Genomic DNA, 22,733 nt, shown 5'->3' with positions numbered 1-22,733 from the left:
AATGAGGCAGTGTGAACATGGTTGTCTTCTTCTGTGCCGTCAGTTGTAATGCAGGCAATTGGAGAAAGCTGTTTTTCTTTGCAGCTCTTGTGTTTGACACACCTTTCTCTTGAAGAATGTGGTGTTTGACAGGTTAGTAACTTCTCTCCTGGCAGCATGGACCATGCTATTGCAGCTGAAGACTTAGGGCTTGCTTGAGGCTCAGAAGCCTGTGCTGATGTGGCACTGGTGTGGTAGTGATCCTGTAAAGCTGTGTGTTGCTGCAAATCACAGTGGTTGTGCCTGTGTCTAGGCAGGTGAAGGAAGTCCTCAGCTCCATGTATCTGCCACAGGTGCGTGCCTTAATCACCATGTTAAGTTTCTGTACAAATGTTCTCGCTTGTGTAACAAACAGGATACATCCATCAGTCTGCTGGGAAGATGTGGAGCATTTTCCTTGGAAGGTCATGCATGATGTAAAACAGCCAGGCAGATGGTCCCACCCAAGTGCTACATGAGTACTGTTTATTTACATGTGTCTGCTTGGTGTCTCAGAGGATACAGTGCCTCCTCTGCATGTTTACTGTGGCAGGTGGTTTCTGCTAGTTGTGACAATGCAGGAAGCTCAAATGGGAATGCTGTTCAAAAATGTACCAGCCTCCATAAAACTCTTCTAAGAGGCTTGATGTACCTTGCCTGGTCATATGTTAACACAAGCTTATTACTGTTGTCATTATTAGCGTTGTAATATTTACTGGTTTGACTCAATGGTAGCACTACATGTAGTGTTTGAATCTAAAAGCTGCTCTATCTCCTGGCTTCTGCTTCAGTTAGCAGAGAGCATAATTTGCCACAGTATAGATTATTTTTCCCTTAAAACTTATTGCTGCTTATAGAGTGGAAATCTGCAGCCTGCTAAGCTGTCTGTTAGATAGAGCCCCAGTTCTCTCCTAATGGAGTGGCACAGGGATGTAATGTTCAGGCACTGAGCTGTTTGGAGTTCCACTCCCATGGTAACAGGCTATGAATATTTAATAGCAAGAGATTCCCATTTTTCTAAGGAAGTGTTGTCATATTTCAGCAACAATAAAATGTCAGCTGATAAAATCAAATCCACATGAATGAGAAAGAAGGAAGTACTCCAAGCTGACTTTCTTACTGTGCCCAGCATCATGAGATGTTTTGATCCATCACTCCTCAGGGAGATGAAGGTTGTCTTTCACTAAGCTTCATGCACAATTGTCTTGGAAAAGAGAGCATTTCATAAAAAAGACGATTAGCTGCTTCAAAGATGTGTGATCTTTTGTGGTCAGTCATGTTCAATGAAGAGAATTGGTTTTAGCTTCCAGTTTCAACAAACTGGATTTACAGGCTAATTTGGGGATAGAAAACAACTTCTCATCACAGAGAAAGTGTTTAAAGCAAGAGTGAAAATGAGATTTTTCTTGCAGTTCTCTTACTAGAGCCTTCATCCTGTTAGAAGAAGTGTTTTCCCTGGAGCTGAATGATAGTTTAGCATCTTTCTATGCTCGGGGCCCAAGAGAATCTTCCTTCTGTCAGTTTATTGTATAAAAAGCTCATGTGTGGCAATTTTTTTGTTTTGAAACTTTAAGTTCACTGACTTTTAACCTGGAATGGCTCAAAAGTACCTTTTATAATGAAACTACTCTCTAGTTTTGTGAAGGTACTGCATTCATCAGTTGGATGAGTTACTATCAATCGCTGTAAATGTTTAAACATAACATGTTTGCTCATTACTGCCTTTTTATGTACCTTAGTAGAATGGGTTTTCTTCTTTAACAGTTCTGATAAGTACACCAAATTGAAAGTGGATTAAAATAATTTATATTTTAAAAAGCCTCTATTTAGGCATTTAAAAAGACTTCAGTTAAAATAATTTTATAATGAGCTTATTGTTACTGTAAAAAAATCATGCAGTGTGAAAGAGAACTGTTTCCTTGCTATATATGCTCCAGACAGTATTTGTGCACTGTCTTTAGTGGGGAATGTATAACTCGTATCACTGACCATTATAAACATATTGTGCAAATAAATGCTTGCACTGACCAAAAGGTTAAAAATAAAATCTTTGTGCAGCTACCACATAAAAACAAGCTTGTGCCCTTTTTTAAGCTAGAAGCCTATGATGTTCAGCCAGAGAGCTGGGTTCTCATCCTGATGGTATGTAATCCCCCGGCCTTGTTTGCACTTTTCTTGATTTCCAGTGGGATAAAAGTATTGTCAAGCTAAATTGTTTTTATGATAATACTTAGGTTTACTTCCATCAAACTAAATGGAAATTTTCAAAAGCAAGTGAAGGCCAGACTTCTGTTCCCATGAGTTCATCACAAATTCAAAAGAATCTGTTGAGTTCCCTGAACCAGCTAACAGCATGACTACTTGTGCTGTCATAAATGTGAGGAAAAGTCTGCAATTAGGAAGGAAAATTGCATCCTAATAACATTGTATTATAGGTGCCAGAAATGGAATGGGTAATTTGTTGCTTCTCTGTAGCAGCTTTGCTGTCACCCTGGTTTAAATTGGTGAGATTTTCAAAACAAGCACAAGTGATTTATGTGAGGAGATTCTTTCTAGAAAATTAAAAATAGGTGTTCTCATTCCTTCCAACCACTGGAGCTGAGCCCCTGAAGATGGTCCAATCACTTGTTTCCCCCTGAAACTGAAGAGAGCAGCTTTGTGCATAAGTGTTTATGTACAGATGAAGTTAGCAAGTTATTTTGTTTTGTTGTGTCATACTTTTGCCTCTAAATTACTCCTGAATTTTTCCAAAATCCTCTACTATGTTAAAAAAACATTAGAAGTTTTTGACAGGTTCCTTCTGTAGTTTGCTATTCTGTATCAATGCTTAGAAACTTATGCCAGGTTTGCAGTATTTGCCTGGAACAGTAAGCTAAGGAATATCATCAAGGCAGGTCTCTGTCTGGAGGGTCTCTGAGGGTCCCAAGGGTCTCTGTCTGGAGGCAGTGCCTGAGTAAGTACTGACCTGTTGGCAGATTTGCTGTCAGTGCTGTGCACTGCCTCCTGGAGAAGGATTCTCCTCAAGCATACTTGAGATCTCTGTGAAGTGAGAGGAAAAGTATATGTTAAGAAATGTGTAGACTGGTGGTGATCTTTAGGGTTTCATTTCCACACTGGAGAGGCGTGCGCTACCTCCAGCCATAAGAGTGCCCCTGCAGTTCTGTTGGAGGAAGAAGGAACTCGGTTCATTTGGCTTTTTGGTTTGCACAGCAGTAGATTAATCTATTAAATCATGGACCATGATGTTGGGAGGTACAGCTCCTTCCTTTGTCTGTTTTTCTCAGTGATTGGACTTGGTGCTATCCAAGTGTCTTCATGTTTGCTGTCTTGAAAAGGGGAAGGCCTGGGAGCTCATATTAAATGATAACTAACTGCTTGCAGAATTAGTACTGAGTTGGACCCAAAGCTCTCTTTCCCTCATCACTGGATACTGTGCATGCAGTAAGTGTAGACATCTAAGAGCTTTGCAGGGAGAATGAATGTACTGACTGGTTTGCCTAATGCACATTTATTGTCTCCTTGCCCTCAAGTCTTGATGTCACCCTCTTTTGTCAGGTGCCAGGGGCCAGCTGAGCAGAACCCTTTTCTTCTTCATTGGGAGGCATGGACATCATGCCCTAGATACTGAATTCAGTGTGGTGGCTTCTCAGCCAATGATATGTGTACCAGAAGAGGGAACCTATTGAAGTCATGTTGCATTGGTGGCAGGTTCAGGAGTCGGGGGAGAGAAGTCTACCACTGTCCTCATTTCTGTCTGTCCCACCCTGCAGCTCCCTCCCCTGCCTATCCCAGGGCAGGAGGGAGACACCTGAGGAAATTTAGGCTCAGGCTTTGGGGTCATGACAGGGGTCCTCCAGGTGCTGCTGTTGGTTCACCTCAGGCTGGAGCCCCACTTTGCCCTGCTAGAGTCCTGCCCTCCACTCTGTCATGCACAACCCCCCTGTGCCTCCAGACACACCATGGTTGTCACAGCTGCTTTTGTAGGAGAACCCTGTTGTCTGGCAGGCTATGCAGGCAGCTGAAGGAAACCTGGGCATCTTTGGAACTTTCCATGTCACTGGATGCTTCAGAGCAGGTTTCCTTCACTCCTTCCCATGTCCTCAGAGGCCAGTCTGGAGCAGAAAGGGTGACCTGGTAAAACCAGCCCAGGCAGCCTCCACCAGCTGCAGCTGGAAGTGGTTACTGTGCTTGGTACTCTTTAATTGTACCTGTCACAGCTCCAAGCAAGCGAAGAGACAGTTCCCTTGTTCCCCTGTTTTTCAGCTAAGGGAGTTTAAAAATCATTGGTTTTGGCTTGGTGTTCTGTCACCTTGGCAGCCTTCTTCTCCTCACTTGTTGGATGAGGGATGATGCTTGCTGTTGGGAAGAGACCTTACCAAAGTTAATCAGTGCTGCAAAGTGGGTAGTGGTGTGGGAGCAAGGGCAGGACTTCCCTCTTGCTTTTCATGGGTGTCCAGCTGCTCAAACTTGTGTCTAGAAGGGTTACTTCTACCCCGGGAGCCCTGGGAAGCTGCTGCCTTCTTACACACACACAGACACACACACCCCCCCCCCCCCAAACACACAAGTTTCACTCTTAAGAAAAAGGTTTTTTGCTGTTCTTGTAGTGACATGACAGTCAGTACCCTGCTGTGTGCCTTTTCCTGCAGACAGCTTCCTCTGTATGTTAGAGGAGCTGCAAACTGGTGGAGCTGAGCAATAGGCCTCACTGCTGGAGAAAGGTGCTTTGGGAAATGTATGCAGGATGAGACTTGGTTGGAAGCTCAGAGACTTGGGTGGGATTGGGAGCAAAAAGGAGAAAGCTGCTAGGAAGTGACACTGTTTGGAAAAATCAGCTTTGTTACATCCTGTTGTAGGAAAAATTCACCGAGGTGAAGTAACAATGGGGAAAGTCCAACAAGAACAGTTTGCTAGACAGACATGTAGCTGTGTGTCTAAAAATTAATGTTTGGAATTTACCTTACTACAGTGTGTTAGCACCCTGTGCAGTGCCACTTATATTTGAATGAGAAGGCTGTGCCTTAGTTCTTGATAAATACAAAGGCAAAAAATAATAGAGAGGCACACATCATTGAAATCAAGAGAAACCTGGGGAAAAAAAAATGTAGTAGTGTTTAAAGCAAGTTAAGCTTCAGCTTTTTTTTTTTTCCCTTGAATGCTAACAAGATCACTAGGGAGGCATATGTGTGTAAAAAAACATGCTGTGTGTTTCACAAACAAAAGCATTTGTGCAGATTTGTAGAGAAGTTGTAATAGCACAGCTGCAGTAACTCCAGGGGAATCTGTAAAAGTCTGTGCCTAATTAGCACTGCCTTTTGAATACACAGTGGGAAAAAGTGAGTGAACACCAGCAAATCAGCAAGGCGAAAAAAGTATAACCCAAAGATGTGGCATTTGGTTTAAGTACAACTACTAGCTCAGTACAATCCTGACCAAAAAAAAAAAAAGACAGAAAAAAATTTAGTATGTGGGAGTCCATTGCAGTTGTCTCAGTAACTGGGCAAAGCACATAGCTTTCAGAATTAGTTTGAGTACTGGAAAAAAAGGAAAATTTCCTGAAAAATTTATGCTTTCATGGAAAATGACATTTCTTAAAAAACAAGTACAATGAAAAGGTTACTGTTCTTGCAGAAAGAACCTTCGGAGCCTGTGAACGTGCTGTGCTCCTCCAGAATGTTATCAAGGAGCAGCTCGGTGAGCCCACCCTGGCCAGGGTGCCAGGAGCTGAGGTCACTGCTCGTACTGAAAGAGAAGGAAAAAGAAAGACTGTTCCTTTCATGCATTTTAAAGCCAATATCTTTGTAGCTTGTCCTTGTATTGTATATCTTTATCAAAAGAAAAACTCACGGCCATTTTTTTGCATTTTCTGAAAATGATCACAGTCTTTTTTTAATTAGGTCCTCAGAAAAGAGTATTTTAAAGGACAAGCTTCTTTTTCTAGTTTGTTTTTTTTTTTTTTTTTCCCTTGTGGATCACAGTATTGATGGAGATATTATCGTTTGACTCATCCGTGACGCCTACTGTCTTCTTTGGCAGGTGCTACTTTGGAGTATATCCCTCATGGCCAACTTGCAAACACACACTTAACTTCAAATTTGCGAACGCTGAAATTGGAGCAGGACACTGTGCCCACTCAGGAGGAGAGGAAGACTCCCCTGGTGGAAGCTGCTCGGGGAAGGAAGTCTTTTTCTTCTCAGGATAAAGCTCTCACTCCAATTAATCTGACGGATGATCAGCTTGCCTCAGGTCTCTATGGTAATAACTGGCTCACATTCACCTTTCATCATGCCAGTAGAGTCTGAATATGAAATACAGTTAAAGAAGGTTTTCAATATTCTAAAAAATGCAAAAAGCAGGAAAAGATGCAGCTGAGGGGAAATTCACAGTGTGACACTGTGTCTGCAGGTGGTGGTTAGGTTTTAAATGGCAGGTTGTAGTGCATTAGTGAAACACCACTATAGTGTCTTTCTAAGAAAAATCTACTGAAAGATAAAGGGTTAATAATTTTTAAAATACTTAAATTTTTATGCATCTTTTACCTGTCCTTTGTATAGAGATTGGTTTAAAAGTTTTTTCAATGAATACTAAATCTAAAAGACCATCTTTGATTGAACCTACCAGTCGAATAGTTTGTTAAATATGCTGTATGTATTGCTAAACATGCTGTCTGTATTAATGTCTTCATTTTGGCAAGGAGCTGCTGCTCTCTGACACTAAGAATTAAGATTTTGTTAACAGAATAACAGATTTCAATGTTAAAAATTTTTCACTAATAGCAGACAAAAATAAAAAGCTCATGTCTTTTCTTTAAGTTTTCTAAAGCATCGTGAAGATTGTAAGATGGGAAAGTTAGGATTAACTAGTTTCCAGAGCTGATTGTGAAGCTGTTCTTCTGTATTTCCAATGTGCATGTCAAACCATGACTGTATGTATATTAGAAAACCCAGTTTCAGATGGTAAATTACGGAGAGAGCTGTTGAAATACTGCTGCATTCAAAGCTGGCTACAGATTTATACTGATGCGTATGCTTTATCTCCCTTTCTAACAGTATGTACTAATAATGAGAACACACTTAAATCTATCATGAAGAAAAGAGATGGGAAGAAGGATTTGAGCAACACCAAGAAGAACCTGCAGTTTGTTGGCATTAATGGCGGGTAAGAGACCCGTCTCCAAAACATCTGTTACTGTAGCACTTCCACAGTGGGAAGAAGAGAAGGAGCCCAGGAACACATGCAGAGGTTTGGCCTGTCCTTCAGGCTGAGGTGCGACCGCTGAGTGTGAGGATCAGAAGGCAGGATTGAACACTGAGCTCCTCTTAATCCTCTAGTGCTTGCTAGTCATGTATGGCATCAGTCTCAAATACCTGTACATTAGATTGCTGCCAGATTTACCACAGGAAAGTGAAACAATCTCAGACAGCCATGAGGACATTTCTCAGACAATGCTGTAGTAAGGAAAATGTATATATATCTTTGGTAGCTGACAAGCACAGCATTATACTATTAAACAATACAGCAAGAGATGCCATTGCCTTAGAATTAATTTTTCTGGGTTTGTGTTAAATATATACAGAGACCGTCCTATATAAACACAGAAGACAGTATGGAAAATTGTCTTCTTTTAAAATATTACTTGGTCTCGCAGAATGTTGCAAAAACCTTTAAAATGGTTTCATCCAATTGTTTTGATACAGCTTTTCTAGCCCTTTCCTCAGATTAGTTTTTCTCTAGTACAAATGTTCTGTGCGGTATGTAGCCTACATATTAGCTAAAAGTATCATTACATATAGTGAGGGAAAATTATCATAGATTTGTTAGCTTCCCTGCTTATATCTGCCTAATAAGATAGTTACAGTTTACTCTGAATGAAGTAATTTGATTTTGGGGGTAAGGCAAGGTCTGACAAAATGTTAAGACTTAAATTTAAAAGAGATTGTTGTTCTTTCAGTACACTATCTGTGTACATAATACTGACAGTGTCATTTGCCAGTAACACTGAGTTCAGTGAGTAGAAGAGGTCTCCGAGGAAAAAACAGGAGGACAAAGCTTTTTGCAGGACGTTTTTCCAGTAGTGCCAGTGCAAGCAGGTACTGACTGCTGCAGAATGGCACTGAGTAAGCACCTCTGCACCTGTCTCTTCTCCCCATAGGTATGAGACCACATCCAGCGATGACTCCAGCTCCGAGGAGAGCTCCTCCTCGGATTCGGAGGAGGAGTGCGAGAGCCACGAGTACCCCTGCAACCAGCACAGAGAAGAGAAGCAGCCCACCCCCCATACTGCGGAGGTTTGCGCCATGGGGGCAGAGAAGGACAGTCCCCTCCCAGAGTGTGAGGCCGAGGAGGTGGAAATCAGAGAGAGGTACACTGCCCACCCTCTCCAGAGTGTGCCTCATGGGAGGCCACCTCTGCCTCGTGTGATGGGAGGAACTGTGTGTGCTGTGCTTGTGGAGAAAGCATCAGCCCCAGCACTTGCCAACTGCTCCCCACTTCTGTCCTGCTCAAGTGGGTAGCCAGAGGCAGTTTTATGGCAAAATGACTGTGTGTGAGCAGGAAGAAGGGTATCCTTCCCAGCAGCTGACCTCATTGACTTTAAATGATTCATTAGTAGCAAGACCCTGGTGCCTCCCCTAGCAGAGGCTCTCCCAGGTCACAACTGGCACTCGCCTGGGAGCACGCAATGCCTTGTTTAACATCCTGGTGTGTAAGCAAACGAATTAATCTTGAGCCATGCACACCAGGTCCACTGGCTGCTGGGAGTGCATCTTGCATTTGCGCCTTCCACAGCCATGGCACAGTGAGATGATGGGGTGCAGCACTGAGGACACTGAGATCCTCAGCTTCGTATGATATGAGGTTATATACTGTAATACACTTTCAAGGCTGCCATCACACATCTGTTCAACATGTCATGTCTTAGGGTACTTTTCAAATTGCTGTGTAAGGTAGAATTTGACAGACAAGGCTGTGCTTTTTTGGCATATGGAGAGAAAAAAATGGTGAGTTTTTACTGATTCTTCGTTAACAAACAGCAAAAGGAAGTATGAACCAAGACAGTGAAAGGATATCTTACAGATAATGGGGCCAGTGTGCTAATTTGGAAAATTATGTAGGTAGAATAATAACAGTAAAAGAGCTAAAACAAAATTAATGTTATGTATTCATAATTCCAATTCACTGGAGAGCATCAAGTTATCTGTAATTGCCAGCTGTTAAATAAAAGAGATGCAGAAATTAATAATTAAGAGCTTGGAGGCCCTGGAGCTGTGTTTTTTGAAGAGCCCTGAGCTCACTTTATACAGTACTGTAGGATAGCTTTTTTTTTACAGGTGGCATAAAAAGATGGGCAGTCTCTCAAAAAACCTTTCTAATTTAGATTTACAGTAGCAAAGGATGATTGGAAAGAAGAGCAGCAGAACAGCTTAGATAGCCAGTGTACTTCAGGATCGCATTCCTTGCAAGCTGACTGCCCTGAGGAGAAGAGTCAGGGCATGTGGCCATGTATGGCCATGGTCTGTGCAATGGTGGAGAATTTCCTCTGTTAGCACTAGCAGCTGGCTTGTAATCCATGAGAGCTGAAATGCCCATCTTACACGCATGAGTGTGTTAGCTTTTCTGCTTTTTGTGAGAATTTTCTGGAAAACTTGCCATCTTTTCAGATTTTAGGCAAAGATGGTTGGCCACAGTCTGGTATGACATGTGGCACAGGCCTGGACATTATTTTTGGCCTACCATGACTTTTGAAATTTTTAATGACAAGGGAGTAAAAATTAAAGAGTGATGGAGAAAAAGACTAAATTTCCAGAGTGTGTGGGATGAGAAAGGCTAGTTCCAGTGAATGGGAGCTGGCAAGCAGGCACCTCTTGAGCTGTTTCCCACTGCTTAATTCTGTTTCCATCACAACTATTGGCATTTCTTCTTGTCAAGCAAGTAATCAAAGCACACAGCATATAAAGTGTGCTCTGCAGTCATACAGCAGTAGGTGAGAATTTCCACTAGAAGGGTTGCCAAGTCTTATACCAGGAAAGTGATGTGTTTCCCACTCTCCTTTCGTGTTGCTCTTCCCACACTCATCTCCATTCAGTGTAGAGGGAGTGTCTGTGAGAAAAGCTGCCAGGGCAGCTTCTGCATGGTAGGAGCAGATGGCTCGCCTGGAAACTTTCATTCCCAGAGAAGTATCAGAAAAATAAATGTTTCTGTACTGAAATGCTAAGATAAAAATTGAGACATGCGATGTATTTTGCTGTCTCCCTCAGGTACGAGCTAAGTGAAAAGATGCTTTCTGCCTGTAACCTGCTGAGAAACAACATTGATGACCCCAAGGCGTTAGCCAACAAAGATGTGGTAAGCAATACAGGTGAAAATTTTCTCTTGAGATGCAATAAAAAAACTTTAGGGAGAGGCAGCTTCTGGTTTTACAGGACCAAAACCACAGTGGCTAGGCAGAAGAGGATTTCATCTTTCCTGCAAGAGTCACAAAGCTCTTTCTACCAGGACACTTTCATCCACAGAATATACTTGTGCTTTGTGTGCCTCAGTGTTTTTGTCCCAAGGCACACACATAAAAAGAGTAACATGAAAATACAGTTTCAACACACTTGTGCATTCCTCTGTTATTCCTGTGGCTTTTTTTTTTTGTTTAGCCCACTGGTGTGGGTAGCTCTCAGGCCTCACATTCAGCAGGTGAAGACTCTGTTGCATACTATGAAAAAACCTCAGAGTCTGTTCTGAAACACTAGGTGATTTGCCTTCTTCTAAGCACAGGGATGCTGTTTGTTGTGTTTACTGCACTGGTGGTTTTTATCAGTGCTGCAGAGACTAAGGAAGATTTATTGTTAATACTTAACAAATACGTCTCAGGACATAAAATTGTATTTGCCTTATTGAAATGCCTCAGATAGGGGTTGCCTGCGCTACTCTGTGAGGGCAACGTGAAAGCAAAGGAACACTGCTTAATGATATGAAATTGAATTTTTCATTTGTTGCACTTGTGCAGTGATATAAAAGGCAACAATTTAGTGTCATTCTCTTCTACTACAGAGCATCTGCAGCTTCTTAAAGACTTAAATGTTGTCTGTATGACACAGTAGTACTGTCTGTGTCCAGTTCTGACATCTGTGGTCCAGGGAAGGTTTTGAAAGGTTGTTTCATACAGTTGTGACACATAGTTTTTAATTCTGTGTTTGTCCTTCAGGAGTAGTTTAGGCATTCAAACAAGAAATGCTTTAGGCCCTCTTGGAGTTGAAAGTGTCAAAAATGGCAAAACCGGATTATGATCTCTGCCTTAGAAGTGTAATTTGAATTTACATTTTTCTTTCTTGTGCCTAAAGTGCTTTCCAGCACAAGCAGTGCTTTGTAGATGGAAGCTGCAGACTAATCAGCTCTTGTCCTCTGTCTGCTGATAAAGAAGTCTTGTCCAAACAGCTTAAATGTCAGTATAGCTAAGGATCTGTATGAGTTGTCCTAACCTCTTCCAGCATACTCAGCTCTTGTAGCTGCTGTTTACACCAGAAAGAGCTGTGGACTGTATCTTTTTGAATGTGATGGATTAATTGGATTTTAAAAGTGTATTGTTTATTTAATAATGTGTGTAATACTGTGACTAAAAATATTTTCTTAGTGGTATTTTGCACTCAGTAGTGCATGAAATAAATTTAAAAATTCTATTGTGTCACTTTATGGCCACCTTTGCATTTCAACTCTCTATGTTCACAGAATACATACATCAATCACATTATAACAGCACTGATGTAAAATATTCTGTTAATGTGTTTATTTAGTACAGATACATAGGTAGCACTGGTCTGTGTAGAATATTTTCTATTTACCAGACACAGACCACCTCTAGAGCTACTGGTGTGTTTTCACTACACGCTAGATAAACTTTCTGAGTGTCTTCTCTGCAAAATTGCCCTTGAATTTACTGGCTGCCTTGCAGGTGAGGGTTTATGAGAAAGATATGGTGGTCCTTCCAGGTTAGAGAAAGTCTCAAAGTCAGAGCTGGTGGTGAATGTGGCTCACATTGAGATCTACTCTACCTACCTAGACACAACAGACAAGTCACCTGGCCTAAGAGGCTCCTAATTCCCCACTTGCAATCCATATCCATGGGAAAGTTTATCCTGAATGTATAGCCTGCTTCTTCTCACTGCAACTAAAATCCCTTATTACTAAAGCCAGCCAGCCTTCAGATGAAGAACAGGTTCTTCCTTTTTTTCCTCTTTTCTGCAACAAAAGTTACATGGTTTCTTTGCCCAGCGGTTCTTTTCAGCAGAGCCTCTCCAGTCCTTCCTGTCTGTCCAGTAAGTCAGATTTTCTTGACTTCTGTTCATTCTTGTTGCTTATCTTTGAAACTGTTTCAACCAAATATTTTGTGTCATTCAGTGACCAGACCAGACAAGGTAGTCCAGGTGTTGTCTTCACAGTACTAGGCAGAAAGAAGGGACTTCATGCCATGCAAGCTATAAATCTGTTTATTCACCCCAAAACAGTATTTACCTTTTACATTACGATGTGATGTTGGGTTCAGTTGGTAATTGTAATGATCAGTTTTTCTTCTTCTTCAGAGCTGCTGTGCAGCCAGTTCTCATATACTTTGTGCATATGATAATTTGTGCGTCAGAACTGGGCCTATCTGACTTAGCATGCTGCTGTTTTAAGTCCAGTGAGAAAGTCTTGAGCTTATGAGTGATTTATAAACATAGTTAAATATTTGATGGAAATTGTTATGCAAGTCTTTTTTTCCATTCGCCAGTATTTGATAACTGTTAATTCTGGGAGTATTCTCATTCTGAAATTCTGTGCTGTCAGAGGTGAAAGTCAGGTGAAGTGAGACGAAGTAAAAGATGTTTTAAAGCAGACTTTAGTCAGAGGGGATATTTCAGTCTCTACATCTTATTTGTGAGCTGAATACTTTCTTCCCACATTGCACTAAAAAAGATTTGACCTGCATTGCTGACATATGGGATGGAAAATCTTTTAAATAGATTGTCCATACGTAAAATTTTCTGTCTTGGTTTCAACAGAGATTTTGTTTAAATACCATCCAGCATGAGTGGTTTCGTGTCTCAAGCCAGAAGTCAGCTCTCCCCGAAATGGTTGGAGACTACATAACTGCTTTTGAAGAGATTTCTCCTGCTGTCCTAAGGCACATCATCAACATGGCAGATGGAAATGGAAACACAGCTCTGCATTACAGTGTCTCACATTCTAACTTTGAAATTGTAAAGCTTCTTCTGGATGCAAGTAAGTTTGCTTTATGGTTTTTTTTAAATTATTCTTGGTTTTGCAGTTGTCATGGATGAAATTATTGATGGACTAGAGGCCAAGTTCAGTCTTCTTCCAACAGGTGTTTTAATTGTTAATGGTGATATGGTGGCTCATTTAGGTAGTCTAGAATCTTTGTTTCTATTACTAGCTTTGGAGGTTCTTGAAGAAGTTAAAAAAAACACTTAAGTAAATGATAGACAGAGTTGAGATAGATAGTTTGATTCCTGACTATTGCACTGTAGTCCCAAACTGAGCAGCACCGGTCTCCAGCAGTTTTCTCTGGAGGCAGCACAGCTGCTGCTCAGCACTCTGTAGGTTGCTGATGGAGGAAGATGCATTGAGGTATAAATACCATCTTAAACACACAAGCTAGTCTGGCTTTGTCTAAGCAGTGCAGAAGTTTTTCTGGCCACCACATTGACTCATCCATGCTACTTTCCTGAGAAACTGGAGCAATATGGCATTCTGTCACAGAGACCATTTTCCTAGTCCATAAGCAGTCTGATGCTGCTTCATGTGGTTGCTTCTGTTGCCTCATTTTTTGATCCTCTTGCAACACACATGCAAAAAGGGTAGTGGCAAAGGGGAGACTCTGGGGTATCTGCTCCCCACATTCAGTGTGCCAGATGGCATCCAGCAGAAGGTATCACACATGGGAATTGGTCCCAGGCTGGATGTCTAATCTGTTTAATCCTAGTTTTGCTTTCTGAGTGAAGTTTGTTTCTCCAAACAAGTTAAAAAACCTGTCACAGTTGATTGTGAAAGCTTTACTAGGCCAATGACATGTCTGGAGTGTAAGCCAAACAATATTCATAAATCCAGAAGGGTAGCATCAGATAAACAAGGATATGAATGATACAAATCTCAGCTTTGATAACCTAGCACATGTGTCACACATGCAGAAACTTCCTCAAGAGGAAAGTGAGCACTTTGAAATCTCTGGTCCTTTTGAAGGCAGTCTGTGTTTGGGAAGAGTGAGTCACAGCAGGGGAATGCAGGGAATGTCAGGAGCATGATGAAATGGGGCAGGCTGGCTCTGCAGCACAGTGTGATAGGAGGAAGCTGCCCCTCTGCTTCCCTAGGTGTCTCAGAGGAGCAGGAATATGCTCATCTATTGCTGGGAATCAGGACTCCTGTACATTATGGCAGCTGGTGTATGCCCATGAACACCAGGGGTGTTACCTGTAAAATGTAACAATCATGACTAGTCCCACGTAGTTCTCTCTGAAAGATAGAACTGCTCATACCAGCACTTGGAAAATGTTTGCATATAGGCAGGTTCCTTCAGGTTTCAACAATCTTCCTCTGGACTGTCTGAATGGTCACTGTGGTCAGCTTTACGGTGTGGTGATATCACAGGTAGACTCTTAGTCCAAGAACTCTGTATCTGTGTTTGGTGAGAAAAGTGGATGAGATGAGAGAATCCTCCATAGCAGGAAGCAGAGTCACCAAGAGGACAAAGGAGAACAGTTTCTCTCAGCCATATGGAAAAGAAGCTAAAAGAAAACACACTCTGCTGAAGTAGTCTAGTCAGAGTAGGAGCACACCACTTCTAAAAGTTATTCATTACTCAGGATGTAATGCATTTAGCAGTGTTGTGTTCTCTGGCTTCAGTGGCTTCACAGAACTGATGTCTGAAAGAAGTATTGGTCTACTGGTTATAAGGTTTCATCACCAATGTCTATTTAACATGAAAAAATTTGCAATATCTTACATCTGCACTTGAATTGCTTCTGAAATGTTCTTTTGACTGAAGTCTGAAGAATTTCCTGAACCATTTTTGCTTGTTAAGATATCTGTGGTGCAATTTAACCTCTAGTCTGCAGATAATGTTTAGATAAATCTGAGTCTCTGCTTTCCAATATGATGAGCACAGTGCAAACCTTGCTGCCCAGTAAACCAATAAGCACTGCTGAATTTCTGCAGAATTTTAGGAACAGAGACAGACTGGAGGCAAGGTTTGAACAAAAAGGAGAACTCTTGTCGGTTGCTGGCACTGGTGAGAGAACTTGCCTGTATTTGTTCCCAGAGCAGTTTTGTTCATGGTCAAATACACTGTAGAACTGGCAGTTGTCTTTAATTTAAAGGGGTGTTTTTTTTGGCAGTTCCAAAACATATTGAAGTACACTTGCAGATTTTTAAATAACACCAATTGCAGGAAAATTGTACTGAAGACACAGGCTTTGTGCTGAAGAGAAATATCTTTTCCATTGACCATGTTGCTGGACCACTTTTATTCTGGGCAGTGTGCATGTCCTTGGGAGAAGAGCTTAAGGACTATGCTGACAGTGTTTCTGAATATCATGCTAAATTTCAGACTACTTTTACAAAAGGGAAAAATAATGCACAAATAAACCCCTAAACGATGACATATAAAATGTCTTTATGCTCTCTCTTGTGTTGTACAAAAGAATTATTTTCTTTGTGTGGCTCAAGAGCTCCTCTGTTTATTTTTTTCTTCTCCACCTTCTCTTGAATTGCATCCATTATGAAAGCAGTTGCTACTTTTTCTTTTTATAGGCTGCTGTACTGACAGTTTATTCAGTTGATTAGCACAATTACTGCTTTTTGGGTTCTTGCTTTCTGAAGAAATTATGTCATCCCTCTGCAGATGTCTGTAATGTAAATCATCAGAACAAGGCTGGTTATACCCCCATCATGCTTGCTGCGCTTGCAGCTGTGGAAGCAGAGAAGGACATGAGGATAGTGGAGGAACTGTTCAGCTGTGGGGACGTGAATGCTAAAGCCAGCCAGGTCAGTCAAAAGGTTCACGAGGCACAGTTCTTACTGCTGTACTCCTGTGCCTTTTTATTGTTCTTTCCATGCTCCCATCTCTGCTCTTATCAGCTCAAATGTTGCTCTCATTTGCTCTCATCATTTGTGGGAGTTTTATGTATGTTTTTGATTGCTATATACAAAATGGAGCTGTGGAAGAACAGTTGAGCCTCAGATCTGAACCTGTTCTAAAAATGAAGGTTGCTCATTGTGTGAAAGAACTGTTACTGAATTTTGGGTGGCATTTACAAATTCTACAGCATTTAGCTTATTTGAATAAACTACAGGTGTCTGAAAACAGATTGGATATCTTCCATTAATTCAATAAATAGCTATGTGAATGTGGGATATGTGATACATAAAAGGATAAAAGGTATTTAAATAATGGCAATCAAAGCCTTGAGAGTACTGTTTAAAACAACTTCCCCCCATGCCCCCCCCCGAAGAAACACAGTGTTTCAAAAAAATAAAAGTGCTTGTGCTTTGTCACTGGTTGTCTCTGTACTTATTTGGGTTTTTCTCTTCTCTCCATGCAGGCTGGTCAGACTGCACTGATGCTAGCTGTGAGTCATGGCCGGATAGACATGGTTAAAGCTTTACTGGCCTGTGGTGCAGATGTCAATATCCAGGATGATGAGGGCTCTACAGCTCTGATGTGCGCTAGTGAGCATGGACATGTGGAGATTGTTAAGCTTCTGCTGGCTCAGCCTGGGTGTAACAGCACCCTGGAGGACAATGTGAGTTGCCTTTCAATGCTTCTGAAATCTGCTTGGCTCAATGTCTGACTCAGAGTGCCAGAGTACCAACCACAATGAATCTTCTGCTTAATTATTTGGCTAGTATTTTTACTTTTCTAACAGACACACCTGGTAGCAATTTCTGTGGTTAGCTGTAGGTGTGTAGTGGTCAGAAAAGAAAAAAACATTTGTTAGCTCATAGTTAGCTCAACACCTTTCCCTCTTACTTTCCTTCCCCCTTTCAAAGGAGATTTCTAGTTTTCAGTTAGGACCTTACCTGGTGACTTAGGGCCTCATTGTGTTGCATTTCTGTGCCCTTGGCAAACATCAGCCCTGCAATTTTTTTGAAACTATATTCACACTGTTCCTACACCATGACTTTTGAGACTATAGGTTCAGTCTTAGTCATGAAGCTACACTGTCCTGACAATAAACAGATACAGACTGTAGCTTCAGTGCCAAGTGAGACACCTGCATATTTCCTGTCTGCAGGCACCATTGCAGCCTATGCTGTCAGCAGACAATTTGATCTATAGATTTCTCAAGCTTGAATACATTGACTTAGCTAATTTCTTGCTATGTTCTTGTTAAAATATTTCTTGCATACTTTTCCTTTCTTCCTATTGCTTTACCCACTGAACACTGAAATGGAGCCTGGGTTTAGGATTTGGCAGTGGGTGGTTATTTGTTGAAGCTGTTGCAGAAAGACAAGGACATAATTTCTCTTCATTCACCCATCAGCTGCAGGAGGCAGCTGAGTTCCTTGTAGTGCTAGTGGTGTGGAACTTCTGGCCAGAGAGGAAAATGTAAGAAGACCTTAGTGTAACAAACACTTTCAGGAACAGTCTAGATTATTCCTGCTTGGATGCTGTTAGCATTACCAGATACAAAATCAATAACTACAGTCTTTATGGGGACATGATAACTTAACTATTCCTGTGGCCAGTTTGATGGTTTCCCAAGCACAGTTTGCTGCTTATTCGCAGATTTGTCTGTGCTGTGGGATTGTGATTTTTAGCATTCCCCAAGCTATTCTGAGTGTCACAGTGATGCTTTTCCAGTCTGCATGATCAGTAGTAAGCTGAGCATCATCCTACTAATGTGCGCCACAGTGATTCAGCACCTCTCTTTAAGAAATTGTGTTGACTGGAGAGTGTTAGCTGTGCATTTGTCATGCATTATATTGCACTGTAGTAGACAGCTCTTCTAGTTCCTTGTCTGTTCAGGACAATTGGATTTATGTATAATTGCTGCCTTTAGTCTGATAAGAAGACTTTCCATGTGGATGCTGTCCATTGTGTCCCTTGCTGGACATTTGAAAACTGGTGTCAACCATTCCAATACCAGTGCTACAGCAGTGGCTGAATATGTGCTTTATTCCTGTGAGACATTTCAAATATTGGCATTATTGTAGGGACTTCTATGTGCAAGAGCCAAAAGCCAGGCAGTGAACTAAGCACCAAATTCATATCACAGGTTGCCTGACATCCATGTCTTTCTGGACCAAATATGGTCCAGAAAGAAAAATTAATAAAATACTCTTATCAGTAAGTAAAAGCAGATTAGTAGAATACCCTTTGAGCTATAGCACTTTTTGCTTCTACCCTCAACAGTTGTGGTTTATGAAAGCAATGGAATCTTCTGAGAAATGAAGGTGGCAGTATTTGACTAGGAAAGTCCATTTGTTTGTATTTAGACTTCCATCAAGGACCATTTGGAATTATGAGTGTAATTTCTCTTAGTGTTGATAGGAGCTATACCACAACAATTATCATTTTAACACAGCAATTATCATTATACCTGACCAGCGTTTTTCCCTCCCTTATCATCTCTTCTACTTGTTACTGACATTGTAGTTTCTCTGAGACAGCCCAATCTTCTGGTCTTGCACAGCACTACACGTAACAGTACTGTGATAATAGTGTGCTCACCCTTCCACAGCAATAATCGAGACTCCTCGTTTAGAGAAATTATGAGGCTTTGACAGTTGGACTGCCTCATAAAACAGCAGTGCAAGGCTTAAAAAAAAAACCAAATTAAACAAGACTCTAAATGAACCTGTCTGTATGAGCAGTAGGGCCTCCTCTTAGTAACTTCACTTCTCTGTGGGCTGATGGGGCTTTTAAGAGATCTGTTAAAGCATACAAGCACTAATCGTCTTGTTTCTTCCTTTCTTCTCTCAGGATGGCAGCACAGCACTTTCAATAGCCTTGGAAGCTGGACATAAGGACATAGCAGTTCTCCTCTATGCACATGTCAACTTTTCCAAAACCCAGTCACCGGTTAGTACACAACCTCCTGTAGTTTATGTTTTAAGTTGCTGCTGTTAAACATAATAGTGAAATGTAAACAAGAAATTTACTCCCTGACAGCTATACAGCACATGAAATTTTGACTTTTATTCGCAAGACAATTTCTGTGCTGTTAAGTGGAATGTACTTTTTAAAATATACATTGATTGCAGAAGGTTGAAGCCTGGCTGAGGGATAGTTCCTGCTTCTCCTCCTAATTACCTTGGGGTACAGATAGCTCACTAGCAAGGTTCACTGATTCTGGCTAGAGTGTGCAGAGGTGCTGTTGTATTATTTTAATAGTAATTATTGACCTGGAAACTGAAACATAGCTGTTCTAGGTGTTTTGGCAGCTATCCACCTCTCCTCTAGGCCTGGCTCACTCTCCTGATAAATGGCTGCTAAACACCTCAGTGTCTGAACAATGTGCACTTGCAGTTAGTAGGCTGTATAATAGCTGGCACTTTTCTTCCTAAAATTAAAAAAAAATAAATTATCTGTACAATTAAAGGTAAGGAATTGAACAGAGTAATTCTGAGTGTTGTGTTTTCCATCCACTGGCTGGAATAATTTCTCTTTGATTAACTGTTCTTTATTCTCTTTCAGGGCACTCCTAGGCTTAGCAGAAGGACATCTCCTGGTCCCACCCACAGAGCCACATTTGAGTAGTAGTGTATAAATATCTGTAAAAAATCTCTATGCCATCTTTAAGCTGCTAAATGTTACTGTTTTACTGAGACAGATACTGAATGTAATTGTCTTGTGCCTGAACTCACCAGCAAAGTGAAAGCAGAGATCTAGTGCTAAAGGTAGAAAACTGTAAACTTGAAGCAAGCATATAGTTAAGTAGTGCTCAGTGGAGAACCTTAGCCAGAACTGTTCTTTTGCTCACATACTCACCTTTCTGTACACTGGCATAAATCTTGTTTTCCTTTGTTGTAGATTGTCCTTCTTTGTGTTATGTGCAGACTAAGACTTCCAAAGCTATCCATGCAGGGGTGTCCCAGTGGCTTATTTTTAGTCATTCTAGAATATATTTACTGTGCCTAGCCTTCATCACAGTAAGCTTTTCATAAATTTCATTCCAACATGATTTTCATGTTTTTAATTACTTTGAAATTCAAAAGTTGCAGTTGCTTATGTAGTCATTTCCGTGGATCTTGAGCTGGTGGGTGAGTGGGTAGGTATTGGGGATAGAGCCTCTTGTCAGGTCTGAAGTTCACTAAATAAGTTGTTTCTAATTGGGGATAATGTATAACTTTTTATATAAAAGATACTAGTATCTATAAAATTAACTCACACAGTATTTTCAACATTTTATATTCCATAATAATTAAACCTACATGAAGAATCACATGTCCTGTTACCATATTTTTATTAACTGTTTCAGTCTATAATCTCCATACATGTTTATTGGAGAATAAAATTAGAGGTACCAGCTGTATATTCCCCTTGAGTGTAATTGAGTGTACATCTTGGTGTGTATTTATGGAATGCTATTACCTTGTCACATTCACTTTTAGTCAAGTGTATTGAAATGTTTGAAGTGCCTTAGACTCTTGCCATATTTTCAGAATAAAATTTCATTATGCTGTTTTACTGCTCTCCTGTTTTACTTGTGATTTGCCATCATCCAGAAAGGCTGCACATTACAACTGCAGCAGGAAAACAAGCTAAATTGGTAAATCAAGGCAGGGAGCACTGGACAGTGCCCACATGAGGTTTTTCCTGCCGAGTGGAAGAACTTTGCCCAAGATGATCTGCCTTTGCTTGTCTTGCAGAGGCTGCACCCTTTGCTGCTTGGTTAAGAAGTGACCTTTCTCAGCCATGTGAAGCATCCTGGGGAGGTGTTGAAGGACTGTGTTCAAGCAGTTCGCTTGAACTGTGAAACTTGGTGAAGGGGATGCTTTTTACTGGCATGGAACCAAGTCCTAAGCTAGTGCCTGTGTATCCTTGTCATTTCTGACCTACCTGATTAGACAGAAATACACCTCAGTGCCTTCCTTCAAGGGATCTGAACAGCTCCATTACTCTCCATCCTTTGTCCTTCTCCCCCTAAGTCCTTATCAAACAGCTTTTCCTACATAGTCCCTTTGAAATAGGGACCCACTGAAGCCATTCTCACTTGGCCTACATTGACTTGGTGACTTGGCATGCCAAGAAGTCTCTGTGGGCCGGACATGGTTAGGCCCAGCACTGCAGGTACGGTGTGATAACCTATGCCAGACTAGTACCCAGTGCTTGGAGTGTCTCCTGAGCAATGGGCAGCTGAAGTATCTCGTGACAGGGGGAGGGAGACACAGCATAGTGGTCCCAAATAAGCACCCCCGCCCCTTGCTGTCAGTTTTTACTCTTGCACCTCTCTGGCCAACTTTTCTTCTCACTCGTCACTTAGCATCTGTTAATGTGTGGATGCTCTCTCACCTGGATCCTGCAGGCTAGATATAGAGGCACATCACCCAGCAAGCCAAATTACTGTGAAAAATAAGGTCTTCCCTCGACACAAGACTGACAGCAAAGAGCAGCAGCAGCTGCCAAAAATAGCAAACAAACAAAAAAAGCCCCAAAAGACACACAAAAAAAACACACAAAAGAAAACAACAAAAAAAACCTCCACACCACCAGAAAAATGCCCCTCACTTTGCCATCTGTCAGGAGTGAGTGGGTGCAGGTTGTCCTGCATAGCAAGGCGCTGCACACAGGGATCCACCCAATAACCTGAGGTTATGTTACACATCCTACACAACAACAGTACAAGCTTCTCAATGAATTCCTCATTCACTTAGGATCTGGGTGATTTTATCATTAAACAGAATTAGTGCAAGTTGGATCTCCCTGGCTTGGGCATGGCAAGAATTGCTTTTGAGTAATTTTCAGATCTATTGAACTGACATCTCCTGCACCAGATTGAACAACTGTCTGGAAAGCAAAGTCAAGATAACCTGTTCTTGTCTTCATGAGTTTAAAATACACACAGGGCTAGAGATAAACAAATTAAGCTGAAGAAGTGAAGAAAATGGATGACTGCTTTAATCTTTCTCCAGAACTTAATGTAATTTTACAGAAAATCCAGTTCACTTACTTAATATATGCTTGCCTGTATCTCATGGATTAAATTCTTGTCTAGCAGAAAGACATGGTGCCAGGACAGAATTTGGAGAACAAATAGGATTCTAATTTTGGTTTTACCAAGAATATAATTTTTATTTAGCACTGGGTTGACCAAAACTAGACTACTTGTGCTTTTTTAAGGGAGTTAGTGATCATACAGTTAACTCTGGCTTTTATCTCATGACAGTAGTTTTATGTATTAAGAGGAGCAGGGATTGGACTTTATGTGTCTGTTCTAAATTGAGATATGCTGTGATTCTGTGACACTGTGATGGCAGTTTTAAAGCATGTAGATTATGCTCCAAAGTCTGACTTTGATAAAGAGTATGCTAAGCCACCCAATAATGTCCTCTTCAGTAGTGCCCCTGTATTGCTGTAGGAAATAGGTTAATCAGTAACATGTCTAATAGGTCTTTGCCCCAAAAATAGTTTTTAAACCATGAACTCTGTTGCTGTGCTGCTGAGCTTCATTTGCACATGATATTTGTACATACTGTAGCCTAACCCCCTCTTTGTACATAATGGAGCTAAA

The 22,733-nt window shown here is 41.1% G+C and overlaps 1 protein-coding gene across 3 annotated transcripts in view; it reads left to right on the top strand.

Annotated features, from left to right (window-relative positions):
• The window catches only part of KANK1 (KN motif and ankyrin repeat domains 1), a 130,107-nt gene extending 109,579 nt beyond the window's left edge, over nt 1–20,528 (top strand). For all 3 annotated transcript variants that reach the window (XM_041426912.1, XM_041426914.1, XM_041426911.1), the window contains 9 exons: nt 6,055–6,273; nt 7,068–7,176; nt 8,171–8,380; nt 10,275–10,362; nt 13,044–13,263; nt 15,899–16,041; nt 16,599–16,799; nt 18,983–19,081; nt 19,697–20,528. In XM_041426912.1, the coding sequence (XP_041282846.1) occupies nt 6,055–6,273; nt 7,068–7,176; nt 8,171–8,380; nt 10,275–10,362; nt 13,044–13,263; nt 15,899–16,041; nt 16,599–16,799; nt 18,983–19,081; nt 19,697–19,759 (1,352 nt within the window). In that variant the 3' untranslated portion in view covers nt 19,760–20,528. The remainder of the gene's footprint in view (nt 1–6,054; nt 6,274–7,067; nt 7,177–8,170; nt 8,381–10,274; nt 10,363–13,043; nt 13,264–15,898; nt 16,042–16,598; nt 16,800–18,982; nt 19,082–19,696) is intronic.
• Nucleotides 20,529–22,733: the final 2,205 nt, after the last annotated feature.

Source organism: Onychostruthus taczanowskii, unplaced genomic scaffold (assembly GCF_017590055.1).
Source record: "Onychostruthus taczanowskii isolate IOZ18803 unplaced genomic scaffold, ASM1759005v1 scaffold96, whole genome shotgun sequence".
Classification (NCBI taxonomy): domain Eukaryota; kingdom Metazoa; phylum Chordata; class Aves; order Passeriformes; family Passeridae; genus Onychostruthus; species Onychostruthus taczanowskii.
The sequence above is the reverse complement of the archived record's forward strand: the minus strand, read 5'-3'. Positions and strand labels throughout refer to the sequence as shown.